At 41.3% G+C, this 21,183-nt stretch overlaps 1 protein-coding gene and 1 pseudogene across 1 annotated transcript in view; both read right to left on the bottom strand.

Moving 5' to 3' along the window:
• STK17A (serine/threonine kinase 17a) overlaps positions 1–17,068 on the bottom strand; it is a 38,238-nt gene extending 21,170 nt beyond the window's left edge. The window contains exons 1-2 of the mRNA XM_069588210.1: positions 16,514–17,068; positions 6,039–6,251 (exon numbers count right to left, since the gene is read on the bottom strand). Of these exons, the coding sequence (XP_069444311.1) occupies positions 6,039–6,251; positions 16,514–16,719 (419 nt within the window). The 5' untranslated portion in view covers positions 16,720–17,068. The remainder of the gene's footprint in view (positions 1–6,038; positions 6,252–16,513) is intronic.
• A 2,266-nt stretch (positions 17,069–19,334) lies between these two features.
• LOC138439427 (SIN3-HDAC complex-associated factor pseudogene) lies at positions 19,335–21,183 on the bottom strand (annotated as a pseudogene).

Raw genomic sequence — 21,183 nt, forward strand, 5'->3', positions numbered from 1 at the left:
ACATGCCCTCCTCCAGGAGATCTTCTGAACCCAGGGGTCAAACAGTTTAACACACTGTAACTGAAGGAACAAGATAAGTGGGGGCAGAAAAATATCTCTTAAAAATAATGGCTGAAAAATTCCCAAATCTGTTAAAAACTAAAAGATCCACATAGCTCAATAAACCCCAAGCAAGATAAACAAAGAAAATCAAGGCACATTTTGCACAAATTGCTAAGAACCAGTGTGAAGGAGAAAAATCTTTAAAAAGGCACATGTACAGGGGAATCAAGAATTAACACTGACTTCATCATAAGCAATGTAAGGCAGGTGACGGTACAATGACATCTTAAAGAACTGAGAAAAAAGTGTGCCCGGAATGGAAGGTGAGGTTGGAGAAGTGCTAGCAGTAGATGAGATAGAAGTCAGACAGAAGAGCATGGGATGTGGTCCAAACAACCTGAGAAGTCCTGAGTAAGGCAATGATGGCTAGTATATAACGCTAAATGTCTCCTCCAAGGGTACTCCTGAGCCTCTCCCTTGGAGTAAAGGTGCACAGCTCATGGCCAAAAGCTTTGGACTCACACACTCTTGTGCTAAATCTTGGCTCTACTACTTGTTATGTGATCTTAGGTTGAATTATTATTCTGATATTTTTTTCACATATAAAATCTTATTCTAAAATTTGTAAATAAATCCAGTTGCAGCATTCAAAATCAGTATACTGAAGTCAATGTGTTCCTTTTATATAATAACAATGAACTATCAGAAAGAGAAATCAACAAAACAATCCCACTTTCAGTAACATCAAAAAGAATAATTCTTAGGATTATTTTTAACCAAGAAATCAAACATCTGTACATGGAAAACTAAGACGTTGGTGAAAAAAACTAAAGAAGACACAAATAAATGGAAGGATGATCTGGAAGAATTAATATTAAATATCTATGCTACCCAAGATGATCTATAGATTCAATGCAATTCCTATCAAAATTTCAATGGCATTCTTCAAACAGAAAAAAACAATCCCAAAATTTGTGTGGAACCACAAAAGACTCCAAAAAGCCAAAACAATCTTGAGAAAGAACAAATCTGGAGGCATCTTCCCAGTTTCAAAATATATTACAAAACTACAGTAATCAAAACAGTATGGTATTGGCAGAGAAATAGATATACAGATCAATGGAACAGAACAGAGCGCCAAGAAATAAAAATATCCACATATAACTTTATTTATGATGAAGGAGCCAAGAGTACAAAACAGGGAAAGAACAGTCTCTTCAATGAATGGTGTTTGGAAAACTCAACATTCACATGCAAATGAATGAATCTTACACATACACAGAAGTCAACTCAAAGAGGATCAAAGACTTGAATGTAAGACCTGAAACCATAAAACTCCTAAACATTGGGAGGTCAGTTCAGTCGCTCAGTCGTGTCCGACTCTGTGACCCCATGAATCGGAGCACGCCAGGCCTCCCTGTCCATCACCAACTCCCGGAGTTCACTCAGACTCACGTCCATTGAGTCAGTGATGCCATCCAGCCACCTCATCTCGGTTGTCCCCTTCTCCTCCTACCCCCAATCCCTCCCAGCATCAGAGTCTTTTCCAATGAGTCAACTCTTCTCATGAGGTGGCCAAAGTACTGGAGTTTCAGCTTCAGCATCATTCCTTCCAAAGAAATCCCAGGGCTGATCTCCTTCAGAATGGACTGGTTGGATCTCCTTGCAGTCCAAGGGACTCGCAAGAGTCTTCTCCAACACCACAGTTCAAAAGCATCAATTCTTCGGCGCTCAGCCTTCTTCACGGTCCAACTCTCACATCCATACATGACCACTGGAAAAACCATAGCCTTAACTAGATGGAACTTAAGTTCCTTAAAATCAGTCTTGGCAATGATATTTTTGGATTTGACAACAAAATCGAAAATAAACAACTGGGACGACATCAAATTAGAAAGCTTCTGCAGAGCTTAGAAAATAATCACAAAATGAAAAGGCAACTATGAAGTGGGAGAAAATATTTGCAAATCATATATCTGATAAGGGCTTAGTATCCAAAATATATAAAGATCTCATACGACTGAATAGCAAAAAACCAAATACTCCAATTTTTAAGAAATTGGCAGAGGAACAACTGACATGCTCACAAAGAAGATGTACAAATGGCCAACAGACACATGCAAAGGTCCGCAACATCACTGACAGCTGGGGAAATGCAAATCAAAACCACCGTGAGCTATCAACTCACACCTGTTAAGATGGCTATCATCAAAAAGAGACAACAAGTGTTGGCAAGGATATGGAAGAAAGCGAGCCCTTGTGCACTGCTGATGGGAGCATAAATTGGTGCAGCCACTCTGGAAAACAGTATGAGGGTTCCTCCAAAAATCACAAGTAGGACTGCCATGTGATCCAGCAATTCCACTTTTGGGTATGCATCCAAAAAGAAATGAAATGCATCCAAAAGAAATGAAAGCAGGAGCTCAAAGAGATATCTACACTCCCGTGCCTTACTGACAATAGCCAAGATACAGAAACAACCTAAGTGTCTGTCAAGACATGAATGGATAAAGAAGATGCAGTGTATATACAATGGACTATTATTCAGCCGTGAGAAAGACAGACATTCTACATTCGCAACAATGTGGATGGGACTTGGGGCATTATGCTAAGTGAAACAAGGCACACAGAGAAGGACAGATACTGTATGTCACTTATATGTGAAATCTAAAAAAGCCAAACTCACAGAAACAGAGATTAGAATGGTGGTTACCAGGGACTAGGGGAGCTGTTGGTCAGAGTATAAACTTCTAGTTAGAAGATAGGTTCTGGGGATCTAATGTAACTATAATTATTATAGTTAATAATACAGTATTATATGCCTAAAAGTTGCTAAGAGAATAGATCTTAAATGTTTCTCACCACAAAAAAGAAATAGTAATTATGTGATGCAGGTGTTCGCTAATGCTCTAACATTGCAAGATACAAGCATATCAAAACACTGCAGACCTCAAACTTACAACATGTTTTATCTCAATCAAATCTTGTAAAGCTGGAGAAAATTTAAAAAACTATCTCTTTCACTAAACATCTTTTGGAGTGAAGGGGTTATGCTGTTTTCACTTTCCTATTACCAGCACCCGTTAGTGTCCAGTGCACAGGGCTAGTGGAATGAGTAATACAGTAATCATAAACCTGTTTCCACAGCAACAATACCTCAGTGTCTAAAGTCTAATTCTAAGACTTCCTCTTCAAGCAAAATGCATAACACACAAAATTCTGGCCGAACCACATGGTTTTGTGGTTCTAGAATCATGACCACGAAAGCAACAGAAGCCATCAAGCGTCTAAGCAAGGGAACAGTATCCCCACATCTATGTGCTGGTTACCTGCCCAGTGGGAGCCTGAGGGATGCTCCAGGATTGAAGCCAGGGGGATCAGCTCAGCAGCTACAAGGAACATCCACAGAAGAGGCAGTGAGGACCCAACACAGGGGAAGAACAGCAAGCACAAAGGAGCAGGCACCAGCAGGGGAGAGGGTTAAGTGGAAGCCTTGGTGATTCATTACACAAGCGCATTAGAGGAGATAAAGCAATCAAGGACAGAGCCAAGGTTTACATTTGAGTGATGAAATAAACAGGGACATCAATGGAAACGGGGAGCAAAACACAGGCATTAGAAGCACAGCAATGCGGGGGCGCACACACACGGATCCTTCACTGGCACAATGTGCAGGTGGATTAAGGGATACGCACCAGGCAGCTGGGGCTGAGGGAGCGGCCTCATGTTGGAGACAAAGATTTGGAAACACCCAGCATGTAAAGAACAGCTGAAGCCACAGAGAGTTATCATCCAGGGCAAATGCGCAGGTCATAAACGCTTGACAAGAGTAAGACTAATGAACTGTGGCGAGCACTTATATAGTAGAAGAAGGGGGAGAGGCTCTAAGATTTAAAAGGAAAAAAAAGGAGCCATGAAAGCTAAGGAAGAACAAAATTTCAAGTGAAGACAGTATAACATTGAGTGTTTAAAGAGCGTAAAAAGCAGAATGAACACTTAAACGAGGAGATCGATTCCCGCAAACAGGGCTGATGACCTCATGCAAGTTTCAGAGGAGCAGGTGGCATCAGATTGAAAAGTGATGGAGTATTGGCAGCCAAACAAATGGATGGTTCAGTGAAGTAGAACAGAACTGACTAGAAGGTGAGGAAAGCTGTACATTCAGAAGAGAAGGGCAAGACAATAGTTCAAGTTGAGGACTAGGAATTATAGGAGAGAAGTGACTGAATCATTGGAAGAGGGATGGAAAAGAATCACTTGAGGTGGGAGGGACTCTCAGGGAGGTTAGAAAAGTGAGTAAAACACACAACAAAGGTCCTAGAAAAGGCAGGAAGAGGATTAAAGAGCAGAAGTCAAAGTTTTAGCCTTGGCGTTAAGGAATGGACTCTCTTCCTGGGAACAGAGGACAGGCGGTGAGAGTGTAGAGTGGGTGATGCTGAGCAGTGCGCATCTGATGGCCTTTATCTTCTCAGTAAAGGAAGAGAAGGCTTGCTATCAAACAAGTGGGAAGTGGGTGGCAGCACATGTGATCAAGGATTTCATAAGCTCCTGCCCTCCTGCTGGGGATGTTAAAAGAAGGGGATGAGAGATTAGGTAAAGAATTACAAAACTACACCAAGAGCCCAGCTGAGGCTGGAACTCTTCCTTGTGTAATAAGCAGATGGAAGGCTATGCAAATGCTCCCAAGAATGGGCAGGAGGAGGGACAACAGCTTAGGCCCTGTGTTTTAAACCGGCAGAATGGATTGCAGAGGAAGAGCAAGAAGAAGAAAAGCATAATATGAGGCACTGGTGAGGGATCAGCTGCAGGAACTACCCCAGAAGTGAAGGGAATGTAAGGGAAGTGAAGGCAGGAGATGATGGAGGACCAAGGGGGGGACAGGAGGGAAGGTCAAGAGCAGGTTCTGTGAGATCGGGAGACAGACAAGAGGATGATCAGAGCATCACATTTCAGACAGTCCCTTACGGATCAATTTCCAATTCTCACCAACCCTCTCCAGAGCAAACTGAAGACCAGAAACCTCTAAACCAAGGTTTTTTGAAAATGAAAAACAACTTCATTGAGATATAATCCACACAGACTACATTTCTTAACCATTCAAGCACTTGTGGCTATTTCTATTACAATGAAAAATTCACAGTGGAAAACATGTTCATGCTTTTTGTTGTTCACATTTTAACTTTTCTTTGAAAGGATTCCTACAAGTGAAATTACTGAATTAAAGAAATATATAAACACAATGCTCCTGAATTATATTATCAAGAGGATGACACTATTTTAGACTTTTTTAGAAGCCATCCAGACTTCTCCCTCTATAAACTTATTTATGTTTAAAAGTTATTAGAGGGAGAAGTATTGCTTTACAGAGTTTTGCTGTTTTCTGTCAAACCTCAACATGAACCAGCCATAGGTATACATATATCCCTTCCCTTTTGAAACTCCCTACCATGTCCCTCCCCATCCCACCCCCTAGGTTGATACAGATCCCTATTTTATCCACAGTACTGTATTGATGTCAATCCCAATTGCCCAGTTCTGCCCACTCCATTCTTTCCCCCCTGGAGTCCATCTGTTTGTTCTCTATGTCTGACAGGATTTCTTAAGAAGAAAAAATTGTCCTTCATGTTCCAAAGCTGTTTTCTCTGCTGTCCCACCTACTTACCCAAACTGAAAGCACAGTATGAATCCCAACAATTATTTCTGAAGGAAGGATTATTAACTTAGACCATATGAACATATAAGAAATTATATCAAATGCCTTTTAATATTGTACCGGTTACCTCCTTAAGAAGGCCTCTAATAAGAACATAAGAGAACTTTATTTTCAAAAGAATTTCACTAAAGAATGAAGGTCTGGGATATGTCAATAAACACACGAAAAAGTCTTGGAAAATCTTCAGATTTCCAGAGAACCAGGGCTTGCCAGGTTATCACAGACGAGTGGCATGTATAAAGGAGTGTGGACTAGCAAACAAACTCAGGAGGACAATACTTACTATTCCAGAACTAAGATCATTTCCGATGGTGTCTCGTAGACTTCGTGTAAATTAATGACCCATGGATTGTCCTGGGCTAGCTCGAGTACAGCGATTTCATGAACTATCTCCATCCGACAATCTTGGCCTTTTCTTCTTTTTCTCATGAACTTGGCGGCAAATTCTTTTCCAGAATCTTTCTTTATGCATTTCCTCACCACTGCAAATTTCCCCCTAGAATTAAGCAAAACAACAGTCACTGTTAAAGCTGACTTTTCAGAGGTGATTTTTAATGAAATTTCCAAACAGTCATCAGTGGATATTTAAATTTAGGTCATATGCAAACACTCAAGTAGCAATATAACTTGGGAAACACCTCTCTATAAATAAAATGTAATGGAAAATCTGCAGATTCATTCTTCTAAATAGAGGATAACCAAATATTTAAGCCAATATTTCTTTGCAGCTTTATATATATATATATATATATATATATAAATATATATAAAACTTAATTTTTACACATTTATACATAAAATACTTTGAATCTTAAAAAAGAAACTGGTTATCAAAATTCCTGAAATAATGGATTTCACTGTCACTAATTGACTCTAAAAAGGCCCAATCACCTTCCAAAGTTATTTTAAGGTAGGGATCTCATTTGTATGAGATCATTTCAACTACAGCATCAGCTGGAAATGTCTAGCTTTTCTATAAAGACAGATATAACAAGCCTTCTTTGATACACTCTACTGCCATGTTATTACACTAATAAGTCACACAGGGGATCAGCACAGCATATTGATTATGGAATAAGGTCTGGAATTAGATTTGGGCATGAATTCCAAAGAATGGCTCCATCCACTCACTCAATGCATAACCTTGGGCAATTTAAGCTCTAACTTAAGAAAAAAAAATCTCATTTTCTTAATCTATAAAGGAGAACACCAACAGGATCTATTTCCCAGGGTTGTTGTGAGAATTAAAGAATACATGTCAACTGCTTAGCATGGTACTTGCCACGTACTCAATAAAATATCATGAAGCAAACAAATCACTGAGCTGTAATAATTATCACCCATAAACACCCAATACTCAAGCTGGAAGACAACTTAGAAATCAAAGTTTTGTTTTTTTTTTAATCCACTGCCAAATGCCAAAGCCAGTGTCTTTCTTTCAAACTGTGAGGCAGTCTTTTCCTCTCGTGGGCACACATTATTTTAGTAAGGTTTTCATTACAAGCCTAAACCTGGCTTCAAGAGAAGGGCTGGTGTCCATATCTTTTGCTGAGCGATACAGAAGGACCAACCTGACAGTCTATCAGGTACTGGGCACAGCTGACGTGATCTGTTAATTGCTACTCCCTTTTCCAATTTTCAATCATTCCTCATCCCCTTAGGGTCTTTGCTGGTAAAATGTGTCAACCAAATCTGATGCAACTGCTCCAAGTATAAGCTCAAAGAGCTTCATGATTATTATTTTGCTGAGGTTGGCCCAATACAAATTATTATGCCTTTTGAAAAAAACTTGACAGGTTTTTCATATTTCATAAATAAAACCTTCTCCTCTTGGATTCTTTCAAGCCAGGGTCTTGATACTATGTTTTAGAAATATACTTTAAAAAATTTCAATGCAAGGCTTTAATTTGCTGTTAAATTCTACTTTCTAGGTTTGGCCCAGCATTCTAGACTACCAATGTTATTTTGAGGACTGATCCTTCCTTCTTTGCTACTGTTAACCACAAATATGATGTTCATCCCCTCTGAATTTCTGTTACCATCAGCAATAAAAATGTTACATGAAAAATCCTTAGGCACAGCCCTACAGCTGATCAATTAGGCGGCAATCTACCTAACAGCACCCTAATTTAGAACAAGGCTCTCTGTGCTCAACAGGAATGTGAGATGACACACTTCTTCAGGTCACTAGAAAGATTCAACAATAAACTACGCATCACAGGCTAATGCTTCTTTTTCTTTGGCCCCACAAAATCATTAGGCTAATAACATCTCCACTGAGTTTTAAAAGGTTCCTAATGATCTTTGGATTTCTTTAAGGAAGAGAAAAAAAATCATTAATCATTTGATTTTTTTAATACCTATATTTCTAAAGTTTCAAAAGAGGAAAAAGAGAAAGTCTAATTTGTAAAAAACTGACCAACATATAATTGACAACAAACATGTTGCTATTAAATTAGAAATGCCTGGGTTGAACTGCCCTCAAAGAACTCCCACAGCAAACACATAGGTATTTACTGTTACCACACCTAACACTCTAGGCAATACAGTCCTGTGTAAAATTATAGTAAAATACTGCTGCTCACATACCTGTCCTGAATGTATTGCTATATTTCCGAAGACCAACCGAAGACGCAACAGATGAATGGATCCCTAACCTATAAACTCTGGGAACCCTTGTTATAAAAGAGCCATTGCTTAATTCAGAGGCCAGAAGCAACCAGAGGAGAGACCTATACTTACCCTGGGTCTCCCGCTAGGCATCCATTTCTTTGGGTCCCCACAGTATGCACACCAATTACTAATCTTGACACCACCCTTGTTTTTGAGGAAGCATTCAGCTGTAGGTTTACCCTTTCTCTCCCCCATATCCTGGGAGTCAGCCAACCTTTCTGTAAAGGGCCAGACAGCAAATACTTTCGGTTTTGCTGGCCAGCTGATTTGATCACTACCATTCAAGTCTGCTGTACAGTGAAAGCAGCTGCAGACAACAGGTCAATGAATAGGGGAGGCAGGGTTTTAAAAAAACAAAAAAACAAAACGCAACTTTACCAGCACTGAAATGTGAATTTCGCATAGTTTCCATGTCATTAAATGACTCTTTTGACTTTTCAATCATTTAAAAATGTACAGATCATTCGATACAGCTAGTGAGCCTCATCAAAACAGGCAGCCAGCAGTGGGTGACCAACTTGTGCCCTAATCCATGCTGAAGAAAACTCTTCCACCGTTCTGATACTGCACCCCACTGAAGCAGATAGCAGGACAGCAGATCCCAGGAAACCGGCCCTGCCTCCTCTCAGGATGACTGGGGCGATGGAGGGGAACCCTCAAAACCACTCAGGGAGTCAGAAGATGAAGCCAGGTTCTGGCAACTGTTCTTTCTCTAGAGCCACCAGGCACACGGAAGTGTGAGACTCAGTCTTCAAGGTGCGGGGGTCGAGTGAACACACGAAGAATGTCACGGTTTCCCTAAATTCCACACCCTGCAGTGCTCTGGTATGCCTGCTTTACCGCAACTGCATGCTAAAAACTGTGATTGTATCTCAACCCTTTAAGTTACTGAGGCCTCTCCAAAGCACGAGACAAATGTTTCTCTGACTCTCGGGGCCATAGTTATATGCAGGGACTTGAGGCTGATGAGGTTCAAAGGATGTAAGATGTCTGTTTCACGTTTACTTCCTTAGCTGCTTAGCCAAAATTCTTCCTAGATTATCAGGATGTTTCAGTTTCCGGAGCTCTTCACCCATTTCACAAACATCTATAGTTCACTATTACACACTGAACTGAAAACTCTGATTTTCATTAATCATTTGGCGGGGGGTGGGGGGGGTGGGGATGGCGGGGGGAGATATTAGGAATGAGTATGTTTCAAAATAACAATGATAACACACTCTAGGGTAGTACGACAGGAAGGATAAACAAAGATAACAACAGGAAGAGACATTTGAGTCAGACCCACCAGTCTAAGCTTCCTCAGAACAAGGACTGGGTTTTTACTGATCTCTGTATTACCAGTGCGCAACTGGAAAAGCTTAGGAAGGCTCAGTGAACATAGGTAGGTAGATTTAGGTATGACAGGCTAAGTAGCTGGTGCTTCATTTCTCAAGGTAAGAATGGGCACCTATGAGACTTTTACCTTAGTGAGTTTTAAAAAGCTAAGATAAATGTTTTAAAAAGCTAATTCTGAGTGTATTGCCAAGCGTTAACTGGAAACTAGGGAAGCCAAGAAAATAGCTCAAAGTAAGGGGTCTGAACTAAAGTAGCACAGCAGAGGCTGGGAAGAGAGGAAGTATTTACAAGGCATTCAAGGTCAAGACAGACAGCTTCAGCAGAGATGAGGGCAGAGGAAAAGGCGGAAGAGGACTTGGAGATCTCTGTCCTGGGTCCTGGGTGATGTGGTACCATCCATTGAGAGGAAAAATCAGAATGGTAACTGATGTGCAGAGGGTGGAGGGAGAGGAGGATGTGTTAGGCTTCAGATGGGAGAAGTTTGAGGTGCCTTTCTCTGTAAAGAGAATTTTATTTACTAATAGATGGATTCCAAATATAACCAGTTTTGGGCTACCACACAAAGATGAACACACATTAGAATACAGAAGGCTCAGACAAAGATAAAAAATTGGAAGTGCTGATTTGAGTGTATATAGAGGAAGAAAAATAAAAGTGAGTTTCAAGGTTCTAGGTTTGATTCTAGATTACAGTAAAGGGCTTTGTTTCCACGTGTATCCTATTATTTAAGTTCTTCCAACACGTTACAATTTTTTGGCTATGCCTGTCTTCCTGGCCCTTCTATGAGTTTCAGAGACCTGGCCTCTTCATCTTTGCATCTCCATGTTTAGTGCCTGGCCTATGGCAGGTGCACAAATACAACACCAGATAACACCCTAGATACATACACTGTTCTTGTTATTTTGCTAAATAGAAGTTCTATTTAGCAAACTCAGCCTCATAAGGTTTAATATTTTAGCCACATAGGGCTACTTGCTGTTCTCTCTTTCACTGAATTTTTCTGCACTGTGCTTGTTTTATTGCCAATGGCTGGAGTGTCTTGCATTGCTACTGCTACTGAAATTCCATCCATTCTTTCAGGATCAGCTCAAATGTTGTTTTCCCCACAAGATTTTCCCATGTGGCATGTCACTTTGCCCATAAAAGGAGTAGTGACTGATTTGTTAGATTTGGGAACACTTTCCAGAGCCTACCAAAGAGCCTTGTGTGCTCAACATGCCAAGTCCAATATTTGCTTAATAGCACTGGGGTACAGCCTTAGGCGCAAAGAAGTTCTGTTCAACAATGACCTAGATCAGATCTGTCTTCCTTACCTCTGAAAGAACTAAAACCAAACCATCTGCTGATCCTAAGTGTAAAAATCAGCGAGGCCATCAGATCAGTCAGCATGAGTGACAAGAACAGCTAGAGCCAAAAGCCAGATTTGGTTTGAAATTTGGGCAATCTGTTCAACTTTTCTGAGTCTTTAAGATTCCTCACCTACAAAATGGGGTTGATGGCACTAACCCTGTAGGGTAGTGAAGACGAAAGAAAATGACATTTCCAAAGTGGCCATTCAGGAAATGCTCTGCAATCAGGAACAGCAGCTATTTTTATTGTCTGGGGCAGTAATTTCAGATCTATGATAATTTATTAAAAAAATCATACAGAACTGAAGAGTTTTGGAGGCGACTTAAACTCTCTACTTGACGCATAAATTTACTATACAAATTGAGTTCCTTCTTCCTTTCCTGAACAGGCAAACCAATGATTATGGCTACCTAACTTTCTAATGCATTTGGTTCAATAATCGGCTCTTATAAAATTTTGTTAGGTTTGCAAAGTGGCGGAAATTCACTAAATCCTTAAGTTTATATATTTTAAAACTTTGATTTTATATTGCAAGGTTTATATATTTAAATTAAGTTTTTACTTTTAACATAAGCTCCAACTTTTCAAAATTAAAACAGCTGACCTAACGAAGCACGTGCCTTAGAGAAGGAGCCGTACTTCCTAGCAATGTCTGATGCTGAACCGCAAACACGGCTAGTTGTCTTTATCCATCCCAAAATATCAGATTACCTGAAACTGTAAATATCTTTCAAACTGATGATAAACTGCCAAGAAATCTTAATAGTTTTCCTAAAACAAGGCACAATTTTTACATGGATAGTATTATTTAACAAGGGTCTTTATTTCTAAAGAAATTATGACTTGCAGTCTACGCCACATGCTCAAGTAGTTGTAAGGTCCTCAACCCGAAGCCGTTACCTACAGACAGGAACCCAGGTAAAGGGCATCCACTTGCTGAAACACCTCCACCTGTGCATCCTCTTCAGTCTGCACATCCTCTTATTTCCTGATAAAAATCCTTCCTTGTTCCCATTACTCCCAACCGCTTTGAGGAGAATGAGATAGGATGTCCCTACCCAACATGAGGCCCAGCTGAGACAGGCTGGGATCTAGGACCCTTCACCTGAGTGCCTGCACCTGTACAAACATCGCCTCAAGCAACAGAAATATAAAGGAACTATAAGGGACTCAAAAATAACTTCATGCGTGTGCAGGTGGGGTCAATTATGAACAATAAGCTAGAAAAAGGCCACAAACCAACAGCCATTTCTGAGGTGCTGGGAGAAAAAGCAGGGGCCTGCACACCAAGGGGGTGGACGGACCACTGAAGCCCCCCTCCAGCCAAACCCACCCATCGACCCCTAACCTTACCCCATCCAGAGGACCAGCTTGCCGACCCCTTCCCCTCCCACCCAGGGGCATCAGCAAGGGCAACTGGTTCTTGTTTTCACTCCCGTGCGCTACAGCCCAAGTCCCAGAAAAGGCTCTCCCGGAATTCTCATCTGGCCTCTTATCAATTTCTATTGATTAAAGGGACCCAGGTGGGTAACACAACTGGGGAGGGCCAACCACATGACACTGAAGCTTGGCAGTGCTTGCTCCAATTTGGAACCCATTAACATGTCCTCTTACAAAAACGATGGCAAATTGCTTTAGCCACAAGATAGACTACAGTGTTTTTTTTTTTTTTTTTTTTGAGAAACATCTGCGGCATAATGGAAGTGATTGCAAGGAGTCCCAGCTCACTGTCTCTCATATGACTCAATCTACTGGTATCTTGATTTTCTCATCTGAAAAACAGGATTTCCCAAATCTGCTTGTGATAAGAAGTAAATGAGATAATGTATGTGAAAGCCCCTATAAAACTGTAAAGCCCCCATGTATGAAGTACCCATTTCAACAGAGAACTCAGATTTACTTATACCTTTTCTGCTCACAGGGAAATTCAACTATCAGTATGTAATAGTATAAAACACAAGATATTCTTTTGGCTTTAAAAACATCTTTTTTCTTAAGATAAAATTTATGAATATATAAAAAAAGTTAAAGTCGAAGACTAGGCAAATCATTTGATGTGAAATTAGTGTAATTTAAAATTTCTAGAAAATTTCTATATTTTTTCGTTCCTACACTATCAATAAAAGCTCCATGGAAGTCAACTCTTTGAAAAAATTCTTGGAACACAAGGTCATGGGTTCCTGTACTTCGAATCGTTACTGAGGTTTACATTGGCACATGTCCTGACTCAAAAGAAAGGTAACAAGCCTCAGGAATAACAAGTCAAGTTTCAAGCAATAAAAGAAAATTTTACATCATATATTTACCCACATTTAGGCTACTATGGACTCTGCTGGAGACATGAAAGAATGCGGTATTTCTTAAAATAATCAACATTACATCCTCTCATTAGCAGGGAATCAATACTGATCATTTAAAATGTCTTCTCCAAACAACCACTTCACTGAAAGCTTTATATTTCTATAAAATAATGGGAATGCCTGCAAAAACTTGATTTCTTTGAACAGTTAGCTCTTCACACCTCTTCAACATTTTCCCTAAATGAAAGGCCAGAGAACAAAATGAATAGACCTTTGTTTTTCATACCACATCATTAAAGGATAACGAGTAATTTTAAAGTTCTACATCAGCATGAGATCAATTCCCTATATCAGAGTCAACACCTAGGAAAAGAGGCTACTTTTCTTACTACTGAATTACACAAAAACACACTTCATTCTGTCAAAACTGCAACATTCAGGCAAAATTGATAAACCTTAAACAGAAACTGCTTCTAATACAAAACAGAATTTTCACTTCCTGAGACGTCTAAACAGTTCCCTGGTCTTTTGCAATGAGGTTTTCTACTTCTGCAACAGATAGAAACACATTTTGAGGTTCTGCAGGTTTTCCTGTTTTTGCGTTTTGGTTACATGTAAAATACCATTCACTTAGCTACCCAACGCATTACAGTTTCTCAATGCATGCCCTAAGTCAAGCGCAGCTTTTATGCTACAGATGTGCTGTTAATTTATTTAATTCTCTCAACAACTCTGTGAGGTAATCAGAGATTTGGTAACTCAGTCAAGTACATATAAAGTGAAGTCGCTCAGTCGTGTCCGACTCTGCGACCCCATGGACCGCAGCCCACCAGGCTCCTCCATCCATGGAATTTTCTAGGCAAGAATACTGGAGTGGGTTGCCATTTTCTTCTCCAGGGGATCTTCCCCACACAGAGATAAAAACCAGGTCTCCCTCACTGCGGATAAAGGCTTTACTGTCTGAGCTACCAGGGAATCCAGTAAGTGAAGAGCCAAGACTCAATCACAGACTGACTAACTGCTAAGTCCATGTTCTTAAACACTGTGTTACACTTCTCCGTGAAGAAAAGGGAACCAAAAAGAAACAAATACATTCATTTTCTTTTTCAGTTTTGGGCTCTTATATCAAGTACCTATCTAACTGTATTCTGTGCTTCCGGAGTTTTTGCTTATGTAAAGAAATTCATATAAGATATGTAAAAGATGTCATAACCTTCAAGCAAATGAACACAACTTTACAGACAAACTAATTTTATAATAGAGGTTAAAATGAAAGTTGATGTAACCTCCCTGGTTCCTGGAGGGATTGTCACAACACCTGGTAGGGAGCAAATCAATTGTTTTCAGATTAAATCATCTATTACGAGCCTACAAGACAGTGCTTGCCACCTGAAGACATTTTTCAGTTGTGTAATGTGTTTTCCCTTCTGTGGAATGAAGCCAGACAACCAAACAATGGGGAGTCCTAGTTTTCCTTCCTTGAGAAATCAGTTACTTCAGAATGTCTGGAATTTTCACCAATTAGAATACCTAGATGAGTCAGGAGCTGTCTTCTTTTGTCATAGAGTGCACAAAGATCCAGTTAATTAGTGCCTAGCAGAGGGAAGTAAAGCTTGGCCCTGGAAGACGTTTTTCCTTTTCCCATGTGGAATAAATAAGACACTTCTAAGGTCAGTTTCTTTGCCAAAAAACGATTTCTAAAGGTTACCGTAATATTCGTAAGGCGGCTTGTTTTTAACGTTGTAATCACTGTTATAAGACTTTTTTCCAAGACCCTCAAATGAAGACTGTTATAACTGTCAGGCCCATTCCCCATTACAACATGGTGAGATTTTGCCAACTTGATAGATGCCTGCAACATCTGCTAACACTTATCAAATGCTGTGTGCCAGGACCAGTGGTTTGACCTATACAGCCCCTGCACCTTCTCAACACCCCCATGAGGGAGGTACTGTCACTATATTGATATTATGGGTGGGAAACGTGAAGCTGGGGAGACTTAAGTCACCGTCCAAAGGCACTCAGAGCAAGCAGAGTGGGGATCTGAGCTCGGGTCTGACCCCAAAGCCAGTGCTTCTGACAATTTCTTCAAACTGTTCTCAGAGAAAAAGTCGGTCCCCAAACCTCTACTGTTCCCCCGTCGGTCAGCAATAAAAAAGAAAGAAAGAAAGGAAAATCCGCTTGCACGGAGATGCTGGTTCAATCCCTGGTCGGGAAGATCCCCTGCAGAAGGAAATGGCAATACCCCACTCCACTCTTCTTGCCTGGGAAATCTCATGGACAAGAGGAGCCTGGTGGGCTACAGTCCAAGGGGTCACAAAAGAGTCGGACATGATTTACGACTAAACAACAAAACCTATCACACTGTGACCCCTCTTCAACGTACAAGACGTAAAGTATCCCAACAGCCTTCACCTTTTGCGATTTTAAAAACCGACCAAATTCTAAGCTCTCCCTACCCCTACAAAACAACAACGAGATGGGGAAGAAAAGGCAAGGGCTGTATCACTGCGTAGAAAGAGTCAGACAAGGAAGGGCCCAGAGTCCACAAGTGAAACCGATCTGAACTTAAAGCACACGGACCTAAATATTTCAGAACGCAAACAGCACAAACCCAAGAAATCGCAACTGAAGTCAGCAGAAAGCGGCTGACGGAAACTGGCCCAGGGCTGGTGCGCAAGAAGCTGTTACGCTCGGGGTTCTGCGCTCCTCTATCACAGCCACAGAGAGAGAAGCAGGAACCCACAAGTTCGCAGGCAAAACCAAAGCTGACTCCACACCTGTGCTGACTTCAGACTCGCTGCCGCGGGGAAAGATTCGCAGCGTGGTTCCCACGCTACCTCGTTAAGTTACCGTACAGGGGACCACAGAGGCTGAAACGCCCGCAGCAAAAAGAGGAAAGGGTCTAGCTTCTGGCGGCAGCCTTTCTCATGGCCGCTACCACGGCTTTGGAGGAAGCCGCGCGTGGACTCGTGGCCGGAGGGCCCCGCCGCCCTAATCGCCGCCCGCACCCACGTCTGTACCCAGTCCCGACGCGCTATCTGCCCCCGCGCCGGCCGGCCTCCCGCACTTATCTGCGCGCGCCCGCCGGCCTCACCTGCCCAACTCCCGGCCCGGGGTCAGGGTGTAGGCGTCCTGAAAGGGCTCGGTGCGCACAGCGGTGCGGATCTCCGTCAGCAGCCCGCGGGCCTGGGTCGGGGGCGGCGGCCGGCGCGGCGTGCCCAGACCCCGGCCAGCGCGACCCGAGCCGGAGGCGGCGGCCGGGGAAGAGCCGCCGCTGCCCGGCTTCTCGAGAGGAATCATGGCGCTCGGGCGTGCTTTTCTTGCCTGCCACCCGGCTCGCTCGGAGCTCCCGGCGGGTAACGGCCCCGCCTCCAGCTGCCCCGAGCCGGCGCGAGGATGCCACCCGCTCTGCCCGGAGCTGCGCACAGACTGCGGCCGGCTGCCTCCAGGCCGCCTGGCCCCGCCCCACGTCCGGCCCCGCCTCTCCCCTGCCCCCCGGGGAGCTCCAGTGGGTTCCTGAGGGCCGCGTGCCTCGCGCGCGCCCTCTGCAGCTGAGGGGGAGAAGGTGCAGCCTGGCGGGGGGCCCGGCGGCCGGCCCCGACAATCTGCAGGCGACTCACAGCACCACCCTTCTGACTGGAGGACCCGCTGCGTCAGCCAGTTACGCACCTGCTAAGCGTCTGAGTGTTGCAAATCTGAGCCCTACATTAATGAAAATGCGTAGGAGCTACCAGCCAGAGCTTCACGATCCCTTCCCTTGGGCGGGTCAGGAGAGGTGATGATCAGGGCTGATCAGGGCTGCTGTACAGCACGTGGAAGTTGCCTGGGGCATCTGGTACATTCCCACACTGAGAGGAGGACATGAAGGCAAGAGATGGATAAATATTTTTAAACCCGCATACCAGCCCTACAGTCTTCTCTATATTTAACTTTCAAGGTGCTCTCATCCGGTCTTGAGGTTTTAATTACATCCGTATGCTCACGACTACAAAATTTTTATCTCTAGTTTCCAACCATTCTCTGAACTTCACACTCATATATTGAAGTATACACTTGGCATCACCAGTTGGATAACAAATTAGCATTTCAAATTTAACGAGCAGAAGTCATCTCCTGATCATCCTTCATAAATGCAGTCCCACCAAGTTTCCCCACCTCAGTAAATGCTATTTCCATCCTTCCAGTGGTTCAAGCCAAAGACCTTGGGGTCAACATTGACTCCTCTCTTTCTCTCATACCCCTCATCCATTTTGTAAGAAATCCTCTTGGCTTTACCTTCAAAACATATCCAGAATCTGATCACTCCTCTCCATTTCCCCATGACCACAACTACCATTCTCTTTTGTCTGGATTATTGTGATAGCTCCCTAACTAGGCTATCTGCTACCATCCCTCTTCCTCCTCAATTCCACATCACTTATTTTTGAGGCCACCAGAGTGATCTTTTAAAAAATCTAAATTAGATCATGTCATTCCTCAGAGTTTTGCTTCTGGCAATGATGAGTTAGTCTATGTGTGATCAATACTCTCACTGAGAAAGTTGGCAAATTTTTCCAAATCAGATAGTCCTCTACTTGAAACATCAGAGAGTTTCAAAAGCAGCAAGAACTTGAATCACTGAGATCCAGACAAGAAGAGCAGCCCAGAATGGCACCCCTTTCCCATGAAGCATTTGATAATTCCAAAGCAATGACTGAAAGGGTGAGAAAATAAGCAGGGCTTTTAGGTGTCTTATCAGGCTGGAGAGACAAAAAATTGGAGTTTAGGGATCTGCTAAGAAGAAGGAGCTGGTAGACACTCTAGACTTGTAGTTGGCACCCCAAAGTGCTACATCTTAGGAGTACTGGTAAAGGGAAATAGACAAGCTCTCTCAAGGACTGAAGAACAGCTTCAAAACGCAATAGAAAATCCCCTCTGGAGGAAAACACCATCATCCAAGGTCAACATTATCTCTACAATATTTCATACACAATGTCGGGCACTTAATTTAAAAGGGGGGCACACAAGAAGAATTATCTTAGAAACTGAGAGAAAAAGATAGAAAATAGAAAAAGTAATAAACAAGAAGATGATGCAGATAATGAATTTTAAAGACATATTTTAAATAATTGTGTTTAATATCTTCAAGAAATTAAATTATAAGATAGAGAATTTCAGCACAGAACTGAGAAATCCAAAGAATAAAATGGGCTTTTTAGAACTGGGGGAAAAACCCACAAACTAAAACTACGACTGAATAGATGGGTTTAATAACAGATTCTATGAAGCTTAAGAAAGAGTTAGTGAACCTGATTAGGGATCTTAATAGATAAAAAAATTTGCAAAATGAAACGCGAGAGATAAGAGGAAATAATGTTCAGAAAAGAGACTAAAGCACATAAGGTACTATGTGTTAAAATGTTCTAACATACATATAACTGAAGTATCAGACAGAGAGGGAAGAGAAAAAAGAAGCAATATTTTAAAATATAGCGGCCAGGAATTCTTCAAACTTAATGAAGGACAACAACTCATAGAATCAAGAAACTTTATAAATATTAAGCAGGGTTTCAAGAAAAGAAAATCATACCTAAGCAGATCATAGTCAACTACTAAGAACTGAAGACAAAAATCTTGAAAAAATAGAGAAAGGAGATATATATATTATAGAAAGGAGATATATATTATCTATATATATAATATATATATAGGAGATATATATTATCTGCAAAAGAGCAACAGAAGATCAAGAGCTTATTCTCAAACAATGGAGAATAACTATCTTCAGATATCTTCAAAATGCTAAAAGAAATTAGCTGCCAATCTAGATTATATACTATCCAGTAAAAATGTTCTTCAAAATTGAAAGCAAAATACAGCCATTTTTATAACAAACACTAAGATCATCAGCTGACTTACATTAAAGGAAATTTGTTTTGTTTTTTTTTTTAGTAGAATTTTACTTTAATATAGAATGAAAAAAAAAAAAATCCCAAAACCCTAACAGGTTAAAACAAGTCAAACAACCATTCTACACAGATAAAACCTTCACAAAGGTCAACTGAAGAAATCCAGAGCTAAAACTGAATTGTGCAGATTTTCAGTGAAGTCACCAGTCACGTAACACAAACAAATTATTTACACACTTGCAAGCCCTCTAAGAAACGTGCCCCAAGAAGCATTAACCTTTGTTTTTCTCGTGTGCCATCCTCAAGACTTGCATTGTTATTTTTCAGATAATCTAACATTTTTAATAGAGAATGTTCTCTACCAAGTGGTAATGCTTTGGTACTATTCATATAGGATTGCTGATCCCAAAGACTTGACATTTCCCCAAGAGGAACTTTAATTCTGCTTTAAGTTTTGATTCTGCTTTTTAAGTTTCATATAAATTAAAATCTGTATCAAATATCAATATGGAGGGAGGTGACACAGGATGCAACATATACAGTCAAGTTACCTCTGCATATTTAGAAATTACTCCTTCAAGATATTCGCACCAGAGAGCTGCCTGTCCTGCTTAATATTCAGTAGTACAGGTTTGAATCACCAGAACCTCGGCAAGACCTTAATATTTCAGTTATTAACAACTACCTCTAGGGGCAAGTCCATGTTTACTGAGTTATGACAAATTTATTATAATGAAGGAAAACAAGTGTAGCCAGCCATCTTAAAAAATGCCCCAACCACTGCTTCTCAAAATAGAAAGACTAAAACTACAAACGTTTATCATACAACAAATCCCATCTCTGTCCCCTGAAAATTCCCCTAATTTCATTCATTAGAAGGGGATTTTTAAAAAAGACTTAAAGAGCACTTTACAGCAGCATTCAGCTTTCCTATGAAATACTCAGCATCTTAAATATTATGTACACTTCTTTTTTATCTCTTAGTAAGCTTCACTGGCTTCAGAGTTTGTGGAACTGGAGGAAAAATAACCCATTCAAAACTATTCTACAAATCCATCTTTTGGCAGAATAGCAGGTATCCAAATTAAAAACAGGAGGGTCATTTTGTTGCTTTGTTTTCCAAAATTTAAATCGTTTTTGCTCCCCTTCTACATAAAGCTTAGTCACCACTCCTGAGTGGAGATAGGCAGAGGCTCTGGCCCCTGCTCCTCCGGCTTCTCAGCAGCTGCTTTCTTATTGCTGCAGCAAGGCTTGAATAGATGTGTGTCGATGAGGACTTCCCCAAAACGGCCCTTATAGATAATGCCACAGCATATTTTCTGTCTTTTCCAGTATGTGAGATCTAAAAAGGAAAACACTGGCGTTCTGTTGGAGCCAGAAGCCATCTCTGTATCTGAGCCATCATCTGACTGGTTACTGTAACAGGGAGACTGAGCTGGAGAGGCACTTGAGGTTGTACTGTGAGCATCAGAATTGTGGCGTTTAAATTCCTTCTGCAGTTTACTGATCTGGTTACTTTTTATCCTGTTTCCAGATAGAGTTTTCACTTTCTTTGGTTTCAGTGTAGTCTTTAGACTGGGTCCTGCCCTTGCATCTACCACATGATTCCAGTTTTTTTTTGATCCTGCTGGCAATTTCTTCCATCTTTTCATAAGCAGGACACAGGCATTACAGATATCTCCTGAACGAGTCTCATGTAACCCAAAACAGCTCTGGAAATCCTTTTCATAGCGTTTACTGTCAGTGAATCGAGAACTGGAGGATTTAGCTCTGCAAATACAGCAGCCCTCTATACTTCGGTACATCTTTGGCTTGTGAAAACCAAACATCTTTTCTTCTGGGCAATAGCCTTCCAAAAGCAGCCATTCCACGCGCA

The sequence above is a fragment of the Ovis canadensis genome, chromosome 4 (genome assembly GCF_042477335.2).
Source record: "Ovis canadensis isolate MfBH-ARS-UI-01 breed Bighorn chromosome 4, ARS-UI_OviCan_v2, whole genome shotgun sequence".
NCBI lineage: Eukaryota > Metazoa > Chordata > Mammalia > Artiodactyla > Bovidae > Ovis > Ovis canadensis.